Here is a 20,555-nt window from a genome sequence, read left to right as displayed (position 1 = left end):
ACACGGGACAGTTCGTGCGATCAATGACTGCATATATCGAGAGACTGGATGATCAAGACAAATCCAAGGTCACGGTTAATTTCAAGGTCATATTTAGTTGACTTCTGGGAAAGTTGCCGGTTGCAAGCTCATCATTAACAGACTAATTCAGGTGAGTTTAGTTTTACTGGAACTGCATTTTCTGGATAGCATTTTTATCCATCGACAGTGTGATAAAAGTAATTTTTCTGGTCCCAATTGTAAGTTTGGATGTGGGCATCCAAGAAATCAGTCCTTCATCATTCATGTCGTTCATAATGTTGAAATCAATCATGAGAACTTCATACTTTTTTTTTTAGTGATTTACTTTTAGTCGGATGATGATATGATTATTAAATTATATCCGCCGATTTGTAAAATAATTGTCACATTGACATTCAATTCAACATTATATGCATGTGGTTGAAAAGGATAAGAATTACAAACATAATGTTGTATAGGCCTATAAGTGACATTGTGTGTGTCACTTTTGGTCAGTTTCAAGAGGTGGGGTTTTTTTTTGACATGGGTGTTTTGACATGGCTGTTTTGACATCAGAATGAGAATGTTTATTTAATAATAGATACATTATGGGAGATTCGGTAACGAGTTGGCAGTTCTCACTTTAATAGTTAAAAACTAGATAACGTAAAGGCAATTTGGTGAAAATTTCATTCAAATTGATCCTCTATGAACCGAGAATTAAGCGACTGAAATTCCCATAAGCCTCGGTCATCATTACTAAAGTCAGTACTATAAACAGCATATAGTCTCGATTATCCATTTAATCGTTAATCAAGAAGGAAAGTTATGCAGTAAATCAGCTTACAATCCACTAAAGATCGCAGGCTAGCGCTGCCATCTAGAGTTGATTATGGCCTGGATAGGTTAATTAATGTCTAATTAATAATTTAGATAACAATTCGGGCCTAAAGAAAGACCTGAAATAGGCAGATTTAGCTCTTGCATAATGTATGTTTAATAATCAGGAATAGCTAAGTCCTAATTCAATCAAAATCAATAAGAATTGACTGGCTGCCTATTATGGCAATGTCAACTGAAATGAATTTGCCCATCCTTAAATAAATGAATGTGACCCAAGTGTTATCAAACTGAACATTTTACTTTAAAAAATTTCATGGACTGTTCTATTGTTGAGATAAGATTTGCTTGTTTGACATTTGTTATTTTTGGTCAACATGCGTACAAGTCTTTTCACATGTACATGTAGGCGTGTTATCTTATAAAGCTGTCTGTTATTAGATGTGTTATCGTATAGATTTTTTAGTTGGTGTGAAGATTACAGTTGATTACATTTACACCGTCTTATTAATCATCATGTAGGCTACCAAGTACAGCTGTACATGTACTTAAATTTTATTGCAAAACAGTTTTATTTTTTTTTAAGCTATATGATGATATATGTCCTATAGACATACATTGTAGGCTATACATGTACATATGTCATGTGAAATGTGGGATGGTTATTTTAAGAACTTGCAAATAAATTGTTGAAGAAGCCTCAAAATTGACAACTTGACATGTCAGGATTTCACTAAATGTGGTTATGTTTATTTTTTTTATTTTTTTTTCCAGTTCGCATCCAAGATGCCCATCAAATCGATCAAAGCTCGTCAAATTTTTGACAGCCGTGGTAACCCAACTGTAGAAGTTGATCTCACCACTGAAAATGGTAAATATATAAAAACTGAAATTCAAACTATTATTAGATATATTTACTAGTTTGAGTGCGTAACTTGATAATGATCAGGTCTTCTAGTTGTAGTCAAATTGTTTGGTCTGTTGCCAGCCTGTGGCATGCATTAAGGGCGTTTATACAGGGGAAAAGAACTGAATAAATGGTGGACTATGGATGTACATGTATAACCCTGCCTTTACTTGTATAGCAGGTTACTTTATAATGTGTGGTTAGATTGATCAATTATATAAGCTCTTTACAAACCCAATGGGTGGACGCAGCAACTGAAAGATAAAAAAACAAAAAGTGCATTGTCAAATTTTTCCCAAATCCATATATTGTTTTTAGTTTCTTTAATTTTCTCATGAATTATTTAAATTAATCTTCTATACACTGAATTCACTTTGATTGAATGACTTGAAATTTATTAAACCTAGAAATGAAATGAAATGGGGTTTAAAGTCCTACTCCTATACTGGGCTAATGAAGACAGACATACGCCATACAGTGTGCTATGAGGGAAATTTTGCCCAGGCAGCGGCACTATGGCCTACTCTTATCATAGACCTTATAAGGTTCATGCTCTTATATCAAATTCCAACTGCCAAGGGATCTTTTATGTGCACACCAATGTATGTACGAGACCTCTTTTTTTTTTGTCCCATCCGAACAACTAGACAGCTTTCTATGTCTGTCCTGTATCACTGACAAGGGGAAACCATATTGGAAAATCCCGATGAACTTTCCCGGCCAATGTAGGGATCGAACACGCGACCTCCAGCATCTTACCCGAATAGAAGACAAGTTATCACACAACAGATATATTATAAAATGTAACTTGTTTAATAATATGTCTTTGAGTTTGACAGGTGCCTTCTGTCCAGTCCTGTTTTTAAATGTTTTGGGTCGTTTAATGATAGAATAGATGATTCCAGACAGATTTCAGTGTATTGAGGTGTTGGATAGGTGGTTCCAGATAAATTTCAGCCTATTCAGGTGTTGAATAGATAATTCTTGATAGGATTTCAGCCTATTCAGATGTTGAATAATTTAATGATTGTATTTTTATAGGTTTATTCCGTGCCGCTGTACCAAGTGGAGCATCAACTGGTATTTATGAAGCGATTGAATTACGTGATAAAGATCCAAAAGCCTATCATGGTAAAGGTGTCTCCAAGGCTGTAGAAAATGTCAACTCACGAATTGCTCCATTATTGTTAGAAAAGGTTTGTATCCTTTAGACTAAAATACCAAACTCATTACTTTAAGGGAGCCACGGTGGTTAAGTGGGTAAGATGTTGGCTCGCTAACCTGGAGGTCGGGTGTTCGATCCCCGCATTGGAACGAGAATAGTTCCCCTTTGTCAGTGATACAGAACAGAGGGTCTGGCAAGGAACAACATATAGTCGTTCGGGTGGGACGAGGTCCTGTGTACACATTGGTGTGCACGTAAAAGATCCCTTGGCAGTTGGTATTCGATATAATAGTATAGCGTATGCGGTTCTCCCTTGTCAGTGATGCAGGACGGAGGGGCTGACAAGGAAAGCTGTCTAGTCGTTCGGATGGGACGAAAAACTGAGGTCCTGTGTACACATTGGCGTGCACGTAAAAGATCCCTTGGCAGTTGAAATTCGATGTAAGAGTAGGCCGTAGTGCCGCTGTCCGGGCAAAATTTCCCTCATAGCACACTGTATGGCGTATGCCCGTCTTCATTAGCCCAGGTTAGGAGCCGAACAGTAGGACGTTAAACTCCATTTCATTTCATTTTCATTTCTGTCTTCATTAGCCAAGGTCAGGAGCAGAATAGTAGGAAGTTAAACTCCATTTCATTTCATTTCATTACATTAAGAAAGTTTAAATTGTTCTGAAAATTAGATTTCCTGTTGAAACATTGTAAAAATAGTCTTCTTGATGGTGATATTTCTAGAGTAGGTTGATCATGGGGGACAGGAAGCCGAAATATTTCTATGGTAGTTGTTTGACATAATTATCTGGCATGCTGGTTGATGCAAATGAATTAATTTGTTAAAAGTAACATGGATTTATTTGTTTTTCTAGCAACCTGATATCAAAGATCAGGCAGCTGTTGATCAGTTGATGTTACAATTAGACGGAACAGATAATAAGGGTAGGTAACTCTATATAATATATAGGAGATAAACACTTCCTGTTTCGTATTTAGAGGGTTGTTAAAGTGCAATAGACCTATCCTGAGATGATTAGGACCTAAGAAGCGGTCAGTACCAGATATCAGATTCCAGGAGAACACTGGGTAGACAAGGAGTGCAGAATATAAACAATATTATGATATTATTTTTGAATACATAATCCCAGTGCAATCTCAGGAAACTAACAGTTGCTTCATAAAATTTCAACTTTAATTAAAGATGCATGTTTATTTTGCCAACAAAAGTTATATAAACTATTTAGACAATTATTCAAATCAAGTCTCTAGATTATCAGAAGGTGGATATTTAAATAGATTAAAACACGATTGCCATTAAATGATTTAATTTTAAAATGACAAAATGAGGCTAAGACTTGAATAGCCAGTACCGTTGTTCCGATAATAAACAATCTATGCCATGTATTGTCAAAACTTTAATCAGTGATAACTTCGCTCAGAATAAAGTACTTTAAATGAAATTTTAAATATATTCATTTTGTATTATCTATTTTTGAACCAGTATGGCAAGAACAACCAGATCTTTATCTAAATTTTACATAATGCATCTTTAATCAGTACATAATGCATCTTTAATCAGTACATACATGTACATCATCGGATGGTATTACCATGGGCGTCACACCTTTTGGGGGTCTGAATATACTTGGACCCCCCCAAAATTTACATAGTAAGCCCTAACTCCCATTTATTTACAACAATTATTAGGATTAGTTAAGATTCTATCTGTATAAAACCTGTACATATCCCAATATGGTTTACATTGCTAAAATAAAACACAGAGAGAATCATCCTGGAAACATGTGTGAAGTGAAAAGTACCCGAGTTCCATAAAATTGTTTCTAGTTATCCTGTCAGTAATATTTTGTTAATTTTTTTCTGCCACTTATCAGAGTGAATCGCATGTAGGTACCCAAAAACATTATCGCCTAAACCAAATATTTATCGCCCACTCAGTCAGCCATGTTGGCGATGTCTGGGCCAATCAGCAAACGAGATGTGTAGACAGCATAGCCACATGGTGTTTGTTTATATTTTTTAGGGGTTTTAAAAAAGGGTTAGGGTTAGGGTTGCGGACCCCCCCCCCCAATATATATTTCACGGCTACGCCTCTGGGTATTACAAATGGTGTGAAGACTAAGATAAGTGTGAAAACTAGCGGACATATTAGGAATTACATCAACTTAACAACTAATTAGGCCGAATTAGGGATTATTTTAATTGGCATTTGAGAATACAGGATTTCCTGAATAATTTTAGAATCGAGAATACAGCCCTGAATGATGATTATAATCAAGAGTCCTGAATGATAATTATAATCAAGAGTCCTGAATGATGATTATAATCAAGAGTCCTGAATGATTTTTTAGTCAAGGAAACATGTAATCAAAGTGTTTGGACCAATGGCTGTTTACTTCCTTATTTTATGAATTTTTGTTTGTGTATATTTCAGGAACCCTTGGAGCTAACGCTATCCTTGGAGTGTCACTAGCCGTCTGTAAGGCTGCCGCTAACCACAAGGTAAGGGATATAACTCATTTTACTAGATCTAGTTGTGTTGAGGGGACGTAAAATTTTTCTTTCTCTGTGATTGGTGACCTGTGTTGGGGGCTGGATGGCCGAATGGTTAGCATGTACAAGCTGTATCATAAGGTCTGCCATTGAGTCAATGGGCGTGGTTTCGATTCCACGGTTGTACTTGACAAGGAGTAGAGTCGCCTGTCCAATCTCGTGGGTTTTCTCCAGGTCCTCTGGTTTCCTCCCACTACTAAAGTCCCCTACGCACAAGTGAATTGTTGAAATAAAATTTAACCATATGTTAGTCCCGAAATGACCTAGTTTGTGTTGAGTGGACATTAAACCTCATTTCTCTCTCTCCGTCTCAGTGTGATTGGTCATATATATTGTTTCTATCGTTGCAGGGTGTCCCACTATACCGCCATCTTGCTGACCTGGCTGGTAATAAACAAGTTATCCTCCCTGTACCATCGTTTAACGTCATCAATGGAGGAAGTCATGCTGGTAATAAACTCGCTATGCAGGAATTCATGATTCTTCCATTAGGTGAGTACACCTTACGTCTATTGGTACCAGTACGGGAAAAGTCTGGTTTTAAAAAGTTTCCACCCTTGAATTGAGTTTGACTGTTTTGATATCAAGTTCGTTATTGACTGTTTTGATATTTTGTATACAAGTTCCGTTATTGACTGTTTTGATATTTTGTATACAAGTTCCGTTATTGACTGTTTTGATATTTTGTATACAAGTTCTGTTATTGACTGTTTTGATATTTTGTATACAAGTTCCGTTATTGACTGTTTTGTGTATTTAATTTAAGGAGCTAAATCATTCACTGAAGCGATGAGAATGGGAACAGAAGTTTATCATCATCTTAAAGCTGTCATCAAGAAAAAATACGGACAAGATGGTAATTAAATTTTTATTGATTTTCTTTATGTTTTACTCAGCGGGTTGGATGGCCGAATGGTTAGCTCGTGCGTGCTGTATCATAAGGTCTGTCATTGAGTCAACTGCCGTGGTTTTGGTTCCCTGGTTGTATGTGACAAGGAGTAGGGTCACCTGTCTAATCTTGTGGGTTTTCTCCGTTTCCTCTGGTTTCCTCCCATTGCTAAAGACCCCTACGTGCAAGCGAATGATTGAAATAAAATTGCACCATAGGTTCGTCCCAAAATGACCTAGTTTGTGTCGAGTGGACATTAAACCCCATTTCTCTCTCTCTTCATGTTTTCCTCAATAAACTCGGCTCCCCTAATTTAATATTTATTAAATTCTGGAGAGCAAGATCTATAGCTTTTGTTTTCATTTCAAAAGCATTGTTAATGATAGTATATGGGTTAGGATGATATTTTAGATAAGGTATAGTCAATAATTTTTGATTTTATAGTATGATTGTTTCAGCTGGTAATGTGGGTGATGAAAGGGTTTTATACAACGATTGTTTCAGCTGGTAATGTTGGTGAAAAGGGGGTTTTATAGAATGATTGTTTCAGCTTGTAATGTGGGAGGTTTATAGAATGATTGTTTCAGCTTGTAATGTGGGTGATGAGGGGTTTTATAGAATGATTGTTTCAGCTGGTAATGTGGGTGATGAGGGGTTTTATAGAATGATTGTTTCAGCTGGTAATGTGGGTGATGAGGGGGTTTTATAGAATGATTGTTTCAGTTTGTAATAAGTTGGTTTATAAATGAATGATTGTTTTTCTTTCAGCTTGTAATGTGGGTGATGAGGGAGGTTTTGCACCAAACATTCAAGATAATAAAGAAGGTTTGTGATAGCATTTTACAGATTTACTTCTTTATTCAGAAGGAGTTGTGAGAATTGTTCGTTATCACAAGATAGGGGTGGCTCAGTAAGATGGTGGGTGCCACGGTGGCTGAGCAAGTAAGATGGGGTTAGGGAGTGGCTCAGTGAGTAAGAATGGGGGGGGGGGCACAGTGGCTCATTGAGTAAGATTGTGTGGGTGGGGGGTGAGTGGTGTCATTATGGCTCAGTGAGTAAAATGGGGTTTGGGGGTTGTCACGGTGACTCGGTGAGTAAAATGGGGCTTTTGGGTTGCCACGGAGGCTTAGTGTGTAAGATTTGCATTGGGGGGGGGGGGCACAGTGGCTCTGTGAGTACGATTTGGATTGGGGGGTGCCACAGTGGCTTGGGGAGAAATCTTAGTGTTGGTATAGAAAGTAATATATCTATGTCTTTTGCTCAATAGGTTTTCAACTCACTATTATACGATCATAGGTGTCATTCTCACACTTAAAACTCATTTACACCGGAAATAATAACACAATTACCTCCCAATTACCTCCCTTGTTTTCTATTCACCACCATGGAGTAGCTATCTTCAAACGTTTGAATTTGAATTTGAGAATGATATTTCTGCCAATTTCTCAACTGGCAATGGATACCATCTATTTTAGAGCTTTATTTTAATACATTTTAAAAATATAACTTAAAAATATGAAATTGTAACTTTAAGTAGAAGGAATCCTGGTCATTACCATAAACTGAAGTCAATAAAATTCTGGGCCCTGTTTCTTGAAATCTTAACTAAAGATAAAATCCAAATTTTAGTAGATACTTCAATTTGGATTGGCTAAGCACTAAAATCAATCTAATATTATCCAATCAAATTACTAAAATTTGGAATTTATCTTAGTTAAGATTTCGTGAAACAAGCCTCTGACCTAGAAGTTCATTGGGAACATGTGACAATGGTTGATTTTATATTTTATTTTGTTTAATGACAGGTTTGGAACTTTTAAAAACAGCCATTGAGAATGCTGGATATACCGGACGAATTAAAATTGCCATGGATACAGCAGCTTCTGAATTTTGTAAAGACAAAATGTACGATTTAGACTTCAAAAATCCTAACTCGGATAAATCTCAATGGGTAAGTTTATACAAATTTATATCTATATTAACTCATTATTAAAATATCTGTAAGGTGTGGCTAGGGTTTTTATTTTCAAAATTATATAAGCTGTACTTTTCATCAGGATTTCATGATGATCTCAGTAACGGAAAGATTATATGTGAACTGTGGGGGGGATTGGATGGATGTCCAAATGTTAACACTTGCGCGCTGTATCATAAGGTCTGTCATTGAGTCAACTGGTGTGGTTTCGATTCCCCGGTTGTACGTGACAAGGAGTAGGGTCGCCTGTCCAACCTCGTGGGTTTTCTCCGGGTCCTCTTGTTTCCTCCTACTGCTAAAAACCCCAACGCACAAGCAAATTATTGAAATAAATTTGAATCATGTGTTAGTCCCGAAATGACCTAGTTTGTGTCAAGTGGACGTTAAACGCTGTTTCTCTTTCTATATGTGAACTGCTGTACTTACCATCAGTTAACATGATCCCACTAAAGAAGAAATTATATGTGAACTGCTGGATGATTTCTTAACCTATTCATTGAATATTTAGAGTCAAGGTGGCTCAGTGAGTAAGATGTTGCCTTGCTAACCTGAAAGTCCTGTGTTCGATCCCAGTGTTGACTGAGAAAGTTCATCAAGATTTTCCTGCGTGGTTGCCCCTTTTTAGTGGTGGAGGACAGGGCATGACAAAAGACAACGTAAAATCCTTTTAATTGAACAAAAGACGGAAGTCCTGGGTAAACGTTGGCGTGCACATAAAAGATCCCTTGACAGTTGGAATTTAATATAAGAGTAGGCTGTAGTACCGCTGTCCAGGCAAAATGCTTGTCTTCATTAGCCCCATCTGAGCAGACTAGGACATTAACCCCATTTCATTTAATTGTATATTTTAAATTATAATTTTAGTTGACGACTGATCAGTTGGCAGATCTTTATCGTGGTTTTATTAAAGACTATCCAATCGTATCGATTGAGGATCCATTTGATCAGGATGATTGGGAAGGTTATAGCAAACTTACAGCTTCTGTTGATATACAGATTATGGGGTACGTATGTTTCATATATTCCGGTCATTTACGTCATTCATAAATGCCACATGATAGACTGGATTGTCACGATTCATATAATGCCACATTATAGACTTGATTGTCACGATTCATATAATGCCACATGATAGACTTGATTCATAAATGTCACATGATAAGACTTGATTGTCATGATTCATATAATGACAAATAATAGACTTGATTGTCATGATTCATATAATGCCACGTTTTAGACTTGATTGTCATGATTCAAAGAATGCCATGTGATAAACTTGTCAGGATTCTTTATGTCCGGATTCCTAGAATTAAACACAGTGGGCTTGGTTGTCAAGCAGGGCTTGAATTAGCGGGCGACGTGGGCGAAATAGTCGCCAAACCCATTGATGACTTCGCCCTAAAAGGCAATAGGGCGAAGTTGAAGTCGCCCTCACTTCGCCGTACATTTGTGCAAGGGCGAAGTAGGTAACAGGCATCGATATCGAGTATCAACGGTAAACAAAGCATTTTCAAAACAACACAACATGCGTTCGCATTGTGAGCTTCGAAGGGAAAACTGAAAATTAAACAAGTTGTGAAAAGCAAAACATGTATTAATATTTTGTTTTTCGACTTTCTCTGTGTTGGCTGTGACAATGTTTAATAGTTTCAATGATAAACATTGTATTTGATGTCAACAGGAATTACAATTCTTTAAAATAAAGCGAAGGAATCGAATCATAAATCTCAGTTACAACCTCTGGCTTCGTCCAGAGAAAACAGCCAATCAAAAGCTGTCTTCATTAGCCCAATTCGGAGCAGAACAGTAGGACGTTAAACCCAATTTCATTTCAGTTAGGTCTCCAAGTAATGTGTTAATGTAACTTGAAACTATTTTATTTTCTAGAGATGATTTATTGGTAACTAACCCAACTCGTGTACAGAAAGGTATTGATCTAAAAGCCTGTAATAGTTTATTATTGAAGGTGAATCAGATTGGTACAGTTACAGAAGCTATTCAAGCGTAAGTTATTATCAATTCTTTATCAGTGCTAAAGATGCCCATGCAAAAAGGAGCTATTGAAGTAAAGTTGTGCATGTGTGTGTTAGTCACCTAAAGCCTTAGTTTTTTTTCATTCATCTAAATATTATTTAAAGATTACCTTTCAGTCCTTAGTTTTGTTAAATCAGCTTAAAGAGTGACTATCTGTTGTTTTTGATTTTAATTGGACCACAAGTTGAGTTTATTTTACTTAAATCGGTGGCTGTATTTTAACTGTGTGTGATTTATTGTATTTAACTATTTATAGATGTAAAATGGCGCAGGCAGCAGGTTGGTCTGTGATGGTATCACATCGTAGTGGAGAAACAGAAGACTCGTTTATTGCTGATCTTGTTGTTGGTTTATGTACCGGACAGGTTAGTTATTATATCTCCCTGTAATACTCTTGTCTAGTTAATATATCTCCTTGTAATACCCTAGTTAATATATCTCCCTGTAATACCCTAGTTAATATATCTCCCTGTAATACCCTAGTTAATATCTCCCTGTAATACCCTAGTTAATATATCTCCCTGTAATACCCTAGTTAATATATCTCCCTGTAATACCCTAGTTAATATATCTCCCTGTAATACCCTAGTTAATATATCTCCTTGTAATACCCTAGTTAATATATCTCCCTGTAATACCCTAGTTAATATATCTCCCTGTAATACCCTAGTTAATATATCTCCCTGTAATACTCTAGTAAATATATTTCCCTGTAATACCTTAGTTAATATATCTCCCTGTAATACTCTAGTTAATATACCTCCCTGTAATACTCTAGTTAATATATCTCCCTGTAATAATCTAGTAAATATATTTCCCTGTAATACTCTAGTTAATATACCTCCCTGTAAAACTCTAGTTAATATATCTCCCTGTAATACCCTAGTTAATATATCTCCCTGTAATACTCTAGTTAATATATCTCCCTGTAATACTCTAGTTAATATACCTCTCTGTAATACTAATACAGAGGCTACACAATTTTAGCGTAAGGATGAACGTCAAGGGTAGGTAACCCTAGATAACATTAACAGAGAATATCACTGACTACTCATCATCTAAATTGAATAACAGAAAATATCATTAGCTATTCCTCATATAAAAAAAAGTTTCGTATCGAAATGACCTCCCAATCAACCTGAAAATAAACAACACACTCTCAGTCATTGTCTTAACAGGAAACCCCTGAATTGACCATCTTCAAAAAAAAAAAAAAAGAAGTTTAAAATTTGGAAGACTTTTTGTACATTTGAAACTATGATACCATGTCTAAAATTTGATTTTCTTCATTTTCAGATTAAAACTGGAGCTCCATGCCGATCTGAACGATTAGCAAAATACAACCAGTTGTTGCGTATAGAAGAAGAACTTGGAAGTGAGGCTGTATACGCTGGAGAAAAATTCCGCAATCCTCTCGCATAAATTAATATCTTTGATTTAGTATTAGAGAATATCATTGGCTGTTAATCATCTATAGTGAATAATTTTATTATGATTTAATTTTAGCTTTTCCTAGTTCCTAGTCTTAGGTGAAATGGGGTACAAAACCTCATAAATATCGAGCTCTAAATTCAACCTTGAAATTTTTGAAATTGGTTTGTTTGAATGATTTTGGTTGGTTGACTCTGCGGTTTTAGCTTATGTCAAGTTTTCTGATTTCTGTTTTAAGTCTTGATTCACAAACAGACCTGAACAAGAAACAAGGAGAAATTAAGTTTTAAAAAAAAAACAGTGCCTGGTCTTAAGTAACAGCTAAGCATTAAACTAGATCCTGATAATATTAATACTATTGACTATTAATGGTGAAATTATTTGGATGTTATTGATGTGTCTTTACAAACTAACATTATTTGACTCATGTTACCAGAAACCTTGTTCATTTAGCGGCTATTACAAACAATGATCTTGTTACAACCTAGTTTTTGTATGTAAAAATAAAGTGTGCTCAATATTGATGATATCTGAGGATTTCTCTGCTGATGGGTAGAGATGTAATGTTTCGTATATTGAACTCTTTAATGTTTCTGATAACATGGTCCATATTTAATATCTGTAAAATTACAATGTTATTAAAGTTTGTCTTGTTGGCTTTTTCGTGGTATTAGCTAGTCTGCTCCTTGTCCTTTTGGTATATTATCAAACCAATACCCTGTTATTGGGGCTTCTCATCCTTGTATTGTCTAGCCTGGAGTCTGCTATTATTTATCCATGCTGTATAATCCCTGCTTTCTAGATTAAAGGTTTACTTTATAGGTATAGAGAATTCCTTATACTAGGTGGTCAAATTCAGTTTGAACTTGCTTCACTCTGTGTATTATGTAGGTGAAACTTGCGTCATTCTGTAGATTATGTAGGTGAAACCTGCCTCATTTTGTGTATTACAAATTATATCCAAATTATTCTCCTGAGTAAATACAGTGCAAAAATTCCACTTAATTAACTTTTGGAAGTTAAAACAAGATATTATGAATCAAAAATTATGGATTCATGATTATTGATGAAATTTGTTTTTATATTTGAACAATTTTGTAAATAAATTGCAGATATATTTGATTTGTGCCATATGTTTAACAAATTGTTGTTAAAATTTATTGTTTCCAAGCTTTGCCATGTTTGTTTACAAGTTGTGTTTTGTTTATATTTTTCCTTGTTGAGATAACTGAAGGGTGCTAACTCTTATTCCATTCCTCAAATCCGTTCTACACTACATCACTTCCTGTTCCGGTTTTTAGACACAAATAGAAAGAACTCCATCCTTTCCTGTTCCGGTTTTTAGACAACAAATAGAAAGAACTCCATCACTTCCTGTTCCGGTTATTAGACCCAAATAGAAGAAAATACTAGATCATTGTATCATCTGGAAAATATCTTTCTCTAGGGTTAGGGTTCGGGTTAGGTTTATAAATTACATGTGTACAAATTGAAGCTGTTACAACGGTGGATTGTGGCTAAATCTATTCTGAAGGGTTAGGGTTAGAATTGTGGGTATAAACATTGACAGATATTTTCCAGATCGGTCAAGATCCAGTAGCGTGCAAGAAAATGATCTAGCTGCCGTACCAGACTCTTAAAAGTTAATAAATGGAACAGACTTATTTTAGAATTCAACCAGATCATCCATGGCTACTTCCAGGGGCCTGTTTCACGAAATTTTAACTAAGATAAAATCCAAATTTTAGTAATTTGATTGGATAATATTAGATTGATTTTAGTGTTTAGCCAATCAAAATTGAAGTATCTACTAAAATTTGGATTTTATTTTTAGTTAAAATTTCGTGAAACAGGGCCCAGACCTTATTTAGTCTGTTATTAATCTCAGTCAAGTTATAATTTTAGATATTTGAGAAATAGGATCAGCGTTAGAGCTCATTCAGTTATCCATGCCCAGCATCATCCTAGTGCTATATTATGATGTAACAACCAATTTCATTGGTTCAGATATACTGTATTGTATAACGACTGGTGTTATTGGTTAGTTTAATATGATTTGTTGAAATATTTCCTAGATTATTTTGACCAAATTAGCGAAAGCCAGTGAAGAAAATTGTGTATTTATTTCAATTTTACAATTTCTATCACTTATGACCCAATTCCTTGTACCTAGCTATTAAAATTATAAAATAAAATTCAGTATTTGTTATGAGAATACCCAGTCTATGGGATGTTATGCTGTCGCTGCTGCTGTATCATTCCTCAGTATAATGGTTAAAGAGCAGGATATGAATCCCTGTAGAGAACATCGATTTGTTTTTTGGAATCCATAATAATGGGTTGTGAATTATTATAATAACAGTGGGTGCCTAGTACCAATCCTTGTGGAACATCAGTTGTTATAAATCAAAATGATAGCTTATGTGAAGGCAGATCAATTGACTTAAAATAGATATAAAAATAGGTCGCTCGTGGAATTGGACTTCCTAACAACTAATACCTCAATTTACATCTCCGTGAGCTTGAATTTAAATTTCAAACCTCACCCAATTCGAGATAAACATCGGAATCAATTGACACCTACACGTAAAGTGTTAAAAACAGACTGGAGACTACTCTTCCCTGATCTTAAACCAGAAGGGGGGGTTGGATGGCTGAATGGTTAGCGTGCGCGCGCTGTATCATAAAGTCTGTCACTGAGTCGACTGGCGTGGTTTCGAATCCCCGGTTGTACGTGACAAGGAGTAGGGTCGCCTGTCCAACCTCGTGGGTTTTTTCCGGGTCCTCCGGTTTCCTCCCACTGCTAAAGACCCCTACGCGCAAGCGAATTATTGAAATAAAATTAAACCATATGTTAGTCCCGAAATGACCTAGTTTGTGTCGAGTGGACGTTAAACCCCATTTCTCTCTCTCTCTCTCTCTCTCTCTCTCTCTCTCTCTCTCTCCTACATTCATGGAAATAACGCCGTTTTGACTCACTCCACTGAAATCCAAACTCGACTTTGTCTCCACCTTGTCCCCCGCTTCTCAAATTCCTGGACACGCCCCTTAATGTCCCTTCACTGGCTCCCAGTTCACCAAAGTATAAAGTTTAAATTACTCCCTTGTCCAAGCTCCATCGTATATTTTTTTAAAAGTCGTGTCTAGCCTTATACTGCCAGTAGAAATCTCCATTCTAAGAAAAAACATCTTCTAAAATCTCAAACTATTAACTTTCAAATTGCAAAACGCTCCTATCCCTATGCTGGACTCTTTCTCTGGAATAAACTAAAAACAGTCAGCGAAACAATTAACGCCAGTGGTCCATTTTAAATGAAAAGAGATTTTAACTCAAAAAGTTATTGTTTCAAAACCCCGATCTGTAAATAATCAGTTAATATAACAAACAGCGCCTTAGGAACTGTAAACCGGTCTTCGGTATTAAAATGCTTTCAAAATGTACGTTTTCGATGTAGCTGTATCCATTTTTGTACACATTTTAGTGATTAAGTGATTCCCCTGTGTCAATATAGGAGAAATTCAAATTAGGGATTTAGATTTCCGATTAGGGATTGGAGATGAATGATACTCCTACCTTAGACCTAATACAATGACATTCATCCAGTATCAAGTAAATTTCATTTGGAATGTCTCACTGCGGTAGGGGTATGTCGACTGCGGAAGCTGATCATGCCTATTGAAGCAGGTGGCGAATATAATTCACAAAATGGTTCAAATGTTGCGACACAAATGGATACAGTATCGTCTGTTTGTCAGATATGCAGTGAACCATTTGATAATGAACAGCCCATCGTTATTCCGAAAATAACGGTTATTAGAGGCCTTGCACAATGTTGTAACGGAATTGAAGTGGAGGAGTCTGTATCAAGGTCTAGACGGTCCGTAGTACAGGGGCGACGACAATCTGGTTAAAACACAGATCCTATTTCGTTTCGTTTTTATAGTTCAAAATTTCGTTTTACTTGTCTTTACTACACTTGCATCTGGAAGAGTTGTTATTTAACTCATGTTCTGAATGGTGTCAGGGATTAGTCAATGAAACAGTCTGTTACGGCGAGCTTTAGGCGTGTTCTGCACGGAACTGTGGGTAATCCACTAGTAAGATCAATGCTGATTGGTTAATCAAATGTCTGACATCATAGGGTCATAAGTCGGTCTTTTGACCCCTGACGTGACCTATCGTTATAACTTGTCAGATCTTCATCTAGTGTAGTGTAGGCCATCGAAGGTATAAAAAAAACGAAACGAAATATAGATCTGTATTTTAATCAGATTGGGGCGACGACAATATACGTCCACATGAAAATGTGGGCGTATAAAAACAATTCCGGCAGCCTACGATGTTATTCATATTATCTACGATACGAAATGCACTTATTTATCAGAAAAAAGTTTCGCCAGTAAACAATCGCTTCAGGCTTTACAAAATCCCATTTGGGAACTTTATCCAGTGTTCTTTCATGTGCCTCAAATGTGATCCGGATAGAAAATAATTCGGCAAAATGAAATGGTTAGCGCGTACGCGCTGTATCATAAGGTTTGTCATTGAGCCAACTGCCGTGGTTTCGATTAAGCAGTTGTACGTGACAAGGAGTAGGGTCGTCGCCTGTCCAATCTCGTGGGTTTTCTCCGGGTCCACCGGTTTCCTCCCACTGCTAAACGCGCAAGTGAATTGTGGAAATAAAATTGAAAATATGTTAGTACCGAAATGACCTAGTTTGTGTCGAGTCTCTCTCTCTCTCTCTTGGGATTCTATATTTTAGCGGCAAGACAGCTTCGTCTATATTAATTGAATTGGACAAATACTGAATTGTAATTCGTGTTTTTAATTTCAAATATTATGGAAAATATTGGGTTAGATGTTTAGCTCCTTTAGAGTTCAAACCACATGAAGTATGCCACGTGAAGCAAGTGACGCCAGGGCCCGCTACAGAGCTCTCTGGGCCCTATGACAAGCAACTCGGTCAGGGGATATAACACGACATACCGTTTTAGTTTTAATGATGTAATAATAATCAGATGAACACGATTTTGACAGGACATTTTAAGCAAGCAATCAAATGGAAAAACAAAAACCCTGACCATCAGACACCAAAATATCAAAAAGAAAATTTTCTTCATAACGATTCGTTCATTATTTTTCTTTTCCGAGGGGGGGGGGGGGGGCACGGTGGCTAAGTAGGTAGGATGCTGGCTCGCTAGCCTGGAAACTAGGTCGGGTGTTCGATCCCTGCATTGGCCGAGAAAGTTCATCCAGATTTTCCAGCGTGATCCCCCTTGAGTGATGCAGGACAAGGACAGCTATCTATAGTCGTTCGGATGGGACGAAAAACGAGGTGCTGTGTACAAATTGGCGTGCACGTGAAAGATCCCTTGACAGTTGGAATTCGATATAAGGGTAGGCCGTAGTGCCGTTGTCCTGGCAAAATTTCCCTCGTGGCACACTGTATGGCGTATGCCCGTCGTCATTAGCCCAGTTCGGAGCAGAACAGTCCGTAGGACGTTAAACCCCATTTCATTTCGTTCATTTGTTTTTTTTTAATACCCAAAATTATGTTGAACTTGATTCAAACGGAAAGGGGTCCGGATACTCTGACGGCGACGAGAGCCTCGAGTCGAACGAGGACGGGCCGGGGCCCCACGGCGCGTAGGCTTTTAGTTATTGCTTTTAATTCATCATTTTGTTTTAAAAGGTGGACTGACAGAATCCGATTCTTATCCTACCCCCGCCAATAGGTATCCTTATTCAGAAAAAAGTCATCGGTATTCTTCTACTTTACGATAAAGGAATAGTGTATATTTTTTATAAATTTATACAAATTACTCGAGGCTCCGAGCCACTGGATAATTGTTTCAGCCTCACCCCCCCCCCCCCCCTCTCACGGGCTCTCTAGTGACGACAATTTCCACCCTGAACTAAAGGCGTATAAAATAGGTTAACACTTATATTCAATATAATAGTTCTTCTCCGTGCTGCACAATAATACAGTTTGGGTCTATGTATAAATAAAGGGTTTTTTCTTAAATTGAACATGCCTGCTTTGTTGAGAATTTGACTTGACAATATTATGGGATGTCCTGACCTTGAAACGCCCACTCTAAGTACGAATGCGTGACGTATATCGGACCTAGTGTATTACCGTATTATCCATAAGAATTTATTGTCCCGCGCCTTTCAAAGAAAGCTCGAGAAGGAGGGGTGGGGGGTATTAATCTGTCCGTCTGTCTGTCTGTCTGTCCGTTACACTTTTCGGGACACAATAACTCTCTTTTAATTGAGTTAGAATTTTCAAACTTGGTGTAGGTGTTTATTAGGTGAATGCCATGATGGAGTTCAAAGATAAACATTTTCGGCTTAGGGTAAGCAGAGATAAGCAATTTGATTGGTCGATGCTTTGGAACACGATAACTTTAGTTCTAATCAAACATACATTATGCAAAAGCTAAATCTGCCTATTGCAGGTCTTTCTTTACGTCCGAACATTTATTAACATGTCATCTGATATCTCCGATATTAAACAGATTAGAACTGTTCAGCCATATTTTGATTTAATCTAAAAATGGAGGAGCGAGACTTACCTTCGAACAACCAGTACGGTGGTTGCAATTAATCCACACGTCTTGTCAAACCTTCAACGGCTAATATCTTCGCTCGCATGAATTTTTAAAAATTATTCATTCACATTATCGATTTTAGAACTATTATAGCAAGAACGGCTAGCTCTTTATCTAAATCTTACATAAGGTATCTTTAAGTGAGAGTGATGGAACTCGGTGTATAGTTTCATTATATCAATATCTTGTAGGTGACAAGGAGTAGGGTCGCCAGGCCAACCTCATGGGTTTTTTCCGGGTACTCCTGTTTCATCCCACTGCTAAATACCACTAGGCGCAAGCGAAGTAATGAAATGAAATTGAACCATTAGTCCCAAAATAACTTAGTTTGTGTCGACCGGACGTTATTAAACGCCTTTTCTCTCTTCCTCGCTCTCTGGAATACAACTCAGTCTGGTGTTTACAAGGTTAATTACGGTAAAAGTGGGATCAATTTTCAACGTCTTAATAAATAAGAGATTTATATTTCTGTAGACTAGATCAAAGTTGACGATTGACACCAATAATACATTTATTCATGCGATGGTTTCGATTATCCAGAAATATTTACATTGTATTTAAATAAAAGAATGAATCTTAGATAAATAGTCATTTTAAAACAAGTCATTTCACGCCAAATTTTAACGTTGATATTAAAAAAAAGGTCAATGTACAATCAATCATGTGTTTACATTTTAAAGGATTGCTCGGTGAACTTTGGTTTTATCACCCGAGAATTTGTCGTTTTATTTTATATTTTAAAATATTATTTTAATTTGTGAGGGACATGTTGCCCGAACAGCGACACTACGGCCTACTCTTATATCGAATGCCAACTGTCAAGAGATCCTTTACGTGCACGCAAATGTGTACACGAGACTTCGGTACTTTGTCCCATCCGAACGACTAGACAGCTGTCCTTATCAGGACCTCCGTCCTGCATCACTGACAAGGGGGTGGAGGACCACGCCGGAAAATCTAGATGAACTCTCAGCCAATGCAGGGATCGAACACCCGACCTCCGGCTAGCGATCCAGCGTCTTACCCACTTAGCCACCGTGCCCCCCCCCCTCCAATTATTTTGTTAGGACAGAGACATAATTTCTGATAATCAACTTTCAAATGTTGTATCTGACATCCCCAGCAGTTTATATATATATATTTCTCTGACGAGACAGACGCCATTAAAGGCACAATCATACAGTAAGTAATTGTTAGCACGTGCGCACTGTATCATACGGTCGGTCATTGAGTCAACTCGTGGGGTTTCGATACACCGGTTGTATGTGACAAGGAGTAGGGTGGGTTTTCTCCGGATCCTCCGGTTTCATCCCCCTGCTAAAGATCCCTACGCGCAAGCGAATTATTGAAAAACAATTGAACCATGTGTTAGTCCGGAAATGACCTAGTTTGTGTCGAATGGACGTTAAACCCGATTTCTCTCTCTCTCTCTCATAAGTTAATATTCGTTTGGTCACACGGGGAACATGAAAGGGGCTATGGGCAGATATATAGCTAGGCCCTCGGTTCAACTGGTTTTCCTTGGACCCTATCGAGACTAAAAAATAACTGACAAAGCTATAGAAAATGACTGAATCACCTTTTCCTCACCTCAAGTGATAAATCATTCTTCTCCTCGGATTTAGCCGATTTTCCGACGTGGTTTCCCTTTGTCAGTGGTGCAGAACTGAGGGTTTGACAAGGACAGCTGTCTAGTCCTTCGGATGAAACGAAAAACCGAGGTCCCGTGTATACATTGGAATGCACGTAAAAGAAATTCGATATGAGAGTAGGCGATAGTGCCGCTGCCCGGGCAAAATTTCCCTCATAGCACACTGTATGGCGTATGCCCGTCTTCATTAGCCCAGTATAGGAGCAGAACAGTAGGACGTTAAACCCCATTTCATTTCATTTCCTCGGATTTAGACCATTATTTTTTCAGTGGATGTGTGAAGATAACCTTTTCTTTTTAGATATATGTATAATGGTTGTTACTTTTTCAATCGGAATCCATGGACCCCAGGCCCCTCATCGTCTCCAGATCGCGTCCGGCGGTGAGAGGCCCAACCCCACCATGAAAAGGACATAATATACCAATTAGGGCATGGATTTCGCCCGTCTATAGGTAGCATATAATACCATTACTAAGAACCTTCCT

At 37.3% G+C, this 20,555-nt stretch overlaps 1 protein-coding gene across 1 annotated transcript; it reads left to right on the top strand.

Moving 5' to 3' along the window:
* Window positions 1–21: 21 nt before the first annotated feature.
* On the top strand, window positions 22–13,998 carry LOC126828872 (enolase). Its single transcript, XM_050558949.1, has 13 exons — window positions 22–151; window positions 1,615–1,711; window positions 2,789–2,943; window positions 3,776–3,845; window positions 5,356–5,423; window positions 5,825–5,966; window positions 6,241–6,330; window positions 7,132–7,188; window positions 8,169–8,314; window positions 9,203–9,342; window positions 10,226–10,342; window positions 10,629–10,737; window positions 11,669–13,998. Exons 2-13 carry the CDS (start codon window positions 1,627–1,629, stop codon window positions 11,792–11,794), a joined length of 1,305 nt encoding a protein of 434 aa, XP_050414906.1. The 5' UTR covers window positions 22–151; window positions 1,615–1,626; the 3' UTR covers window positions 11,795–13,998.
* The last annotated feature ends 6,557 nt before the right edge of the window (window positions 13,999–20,555 follow it).

This window comes from Patella vulgata, chromosome 7 (genome assembly GCF_932274485.2).
Source record: "Patella vulgata chromosome 7, xgPatVulg1.2, whole genome shotgun sequence".
NCBI classification, from domain to species: domain Eukaryota; kingdom Metazoa; phylum Mollusca; class Gastropoda; family Patellidae; genus Patella; species Patella vulgata.
Note: the sequence above shows the minus strand (reverse complement) of the source record. Positions and strands in the feature narration are given on the sequence as shown.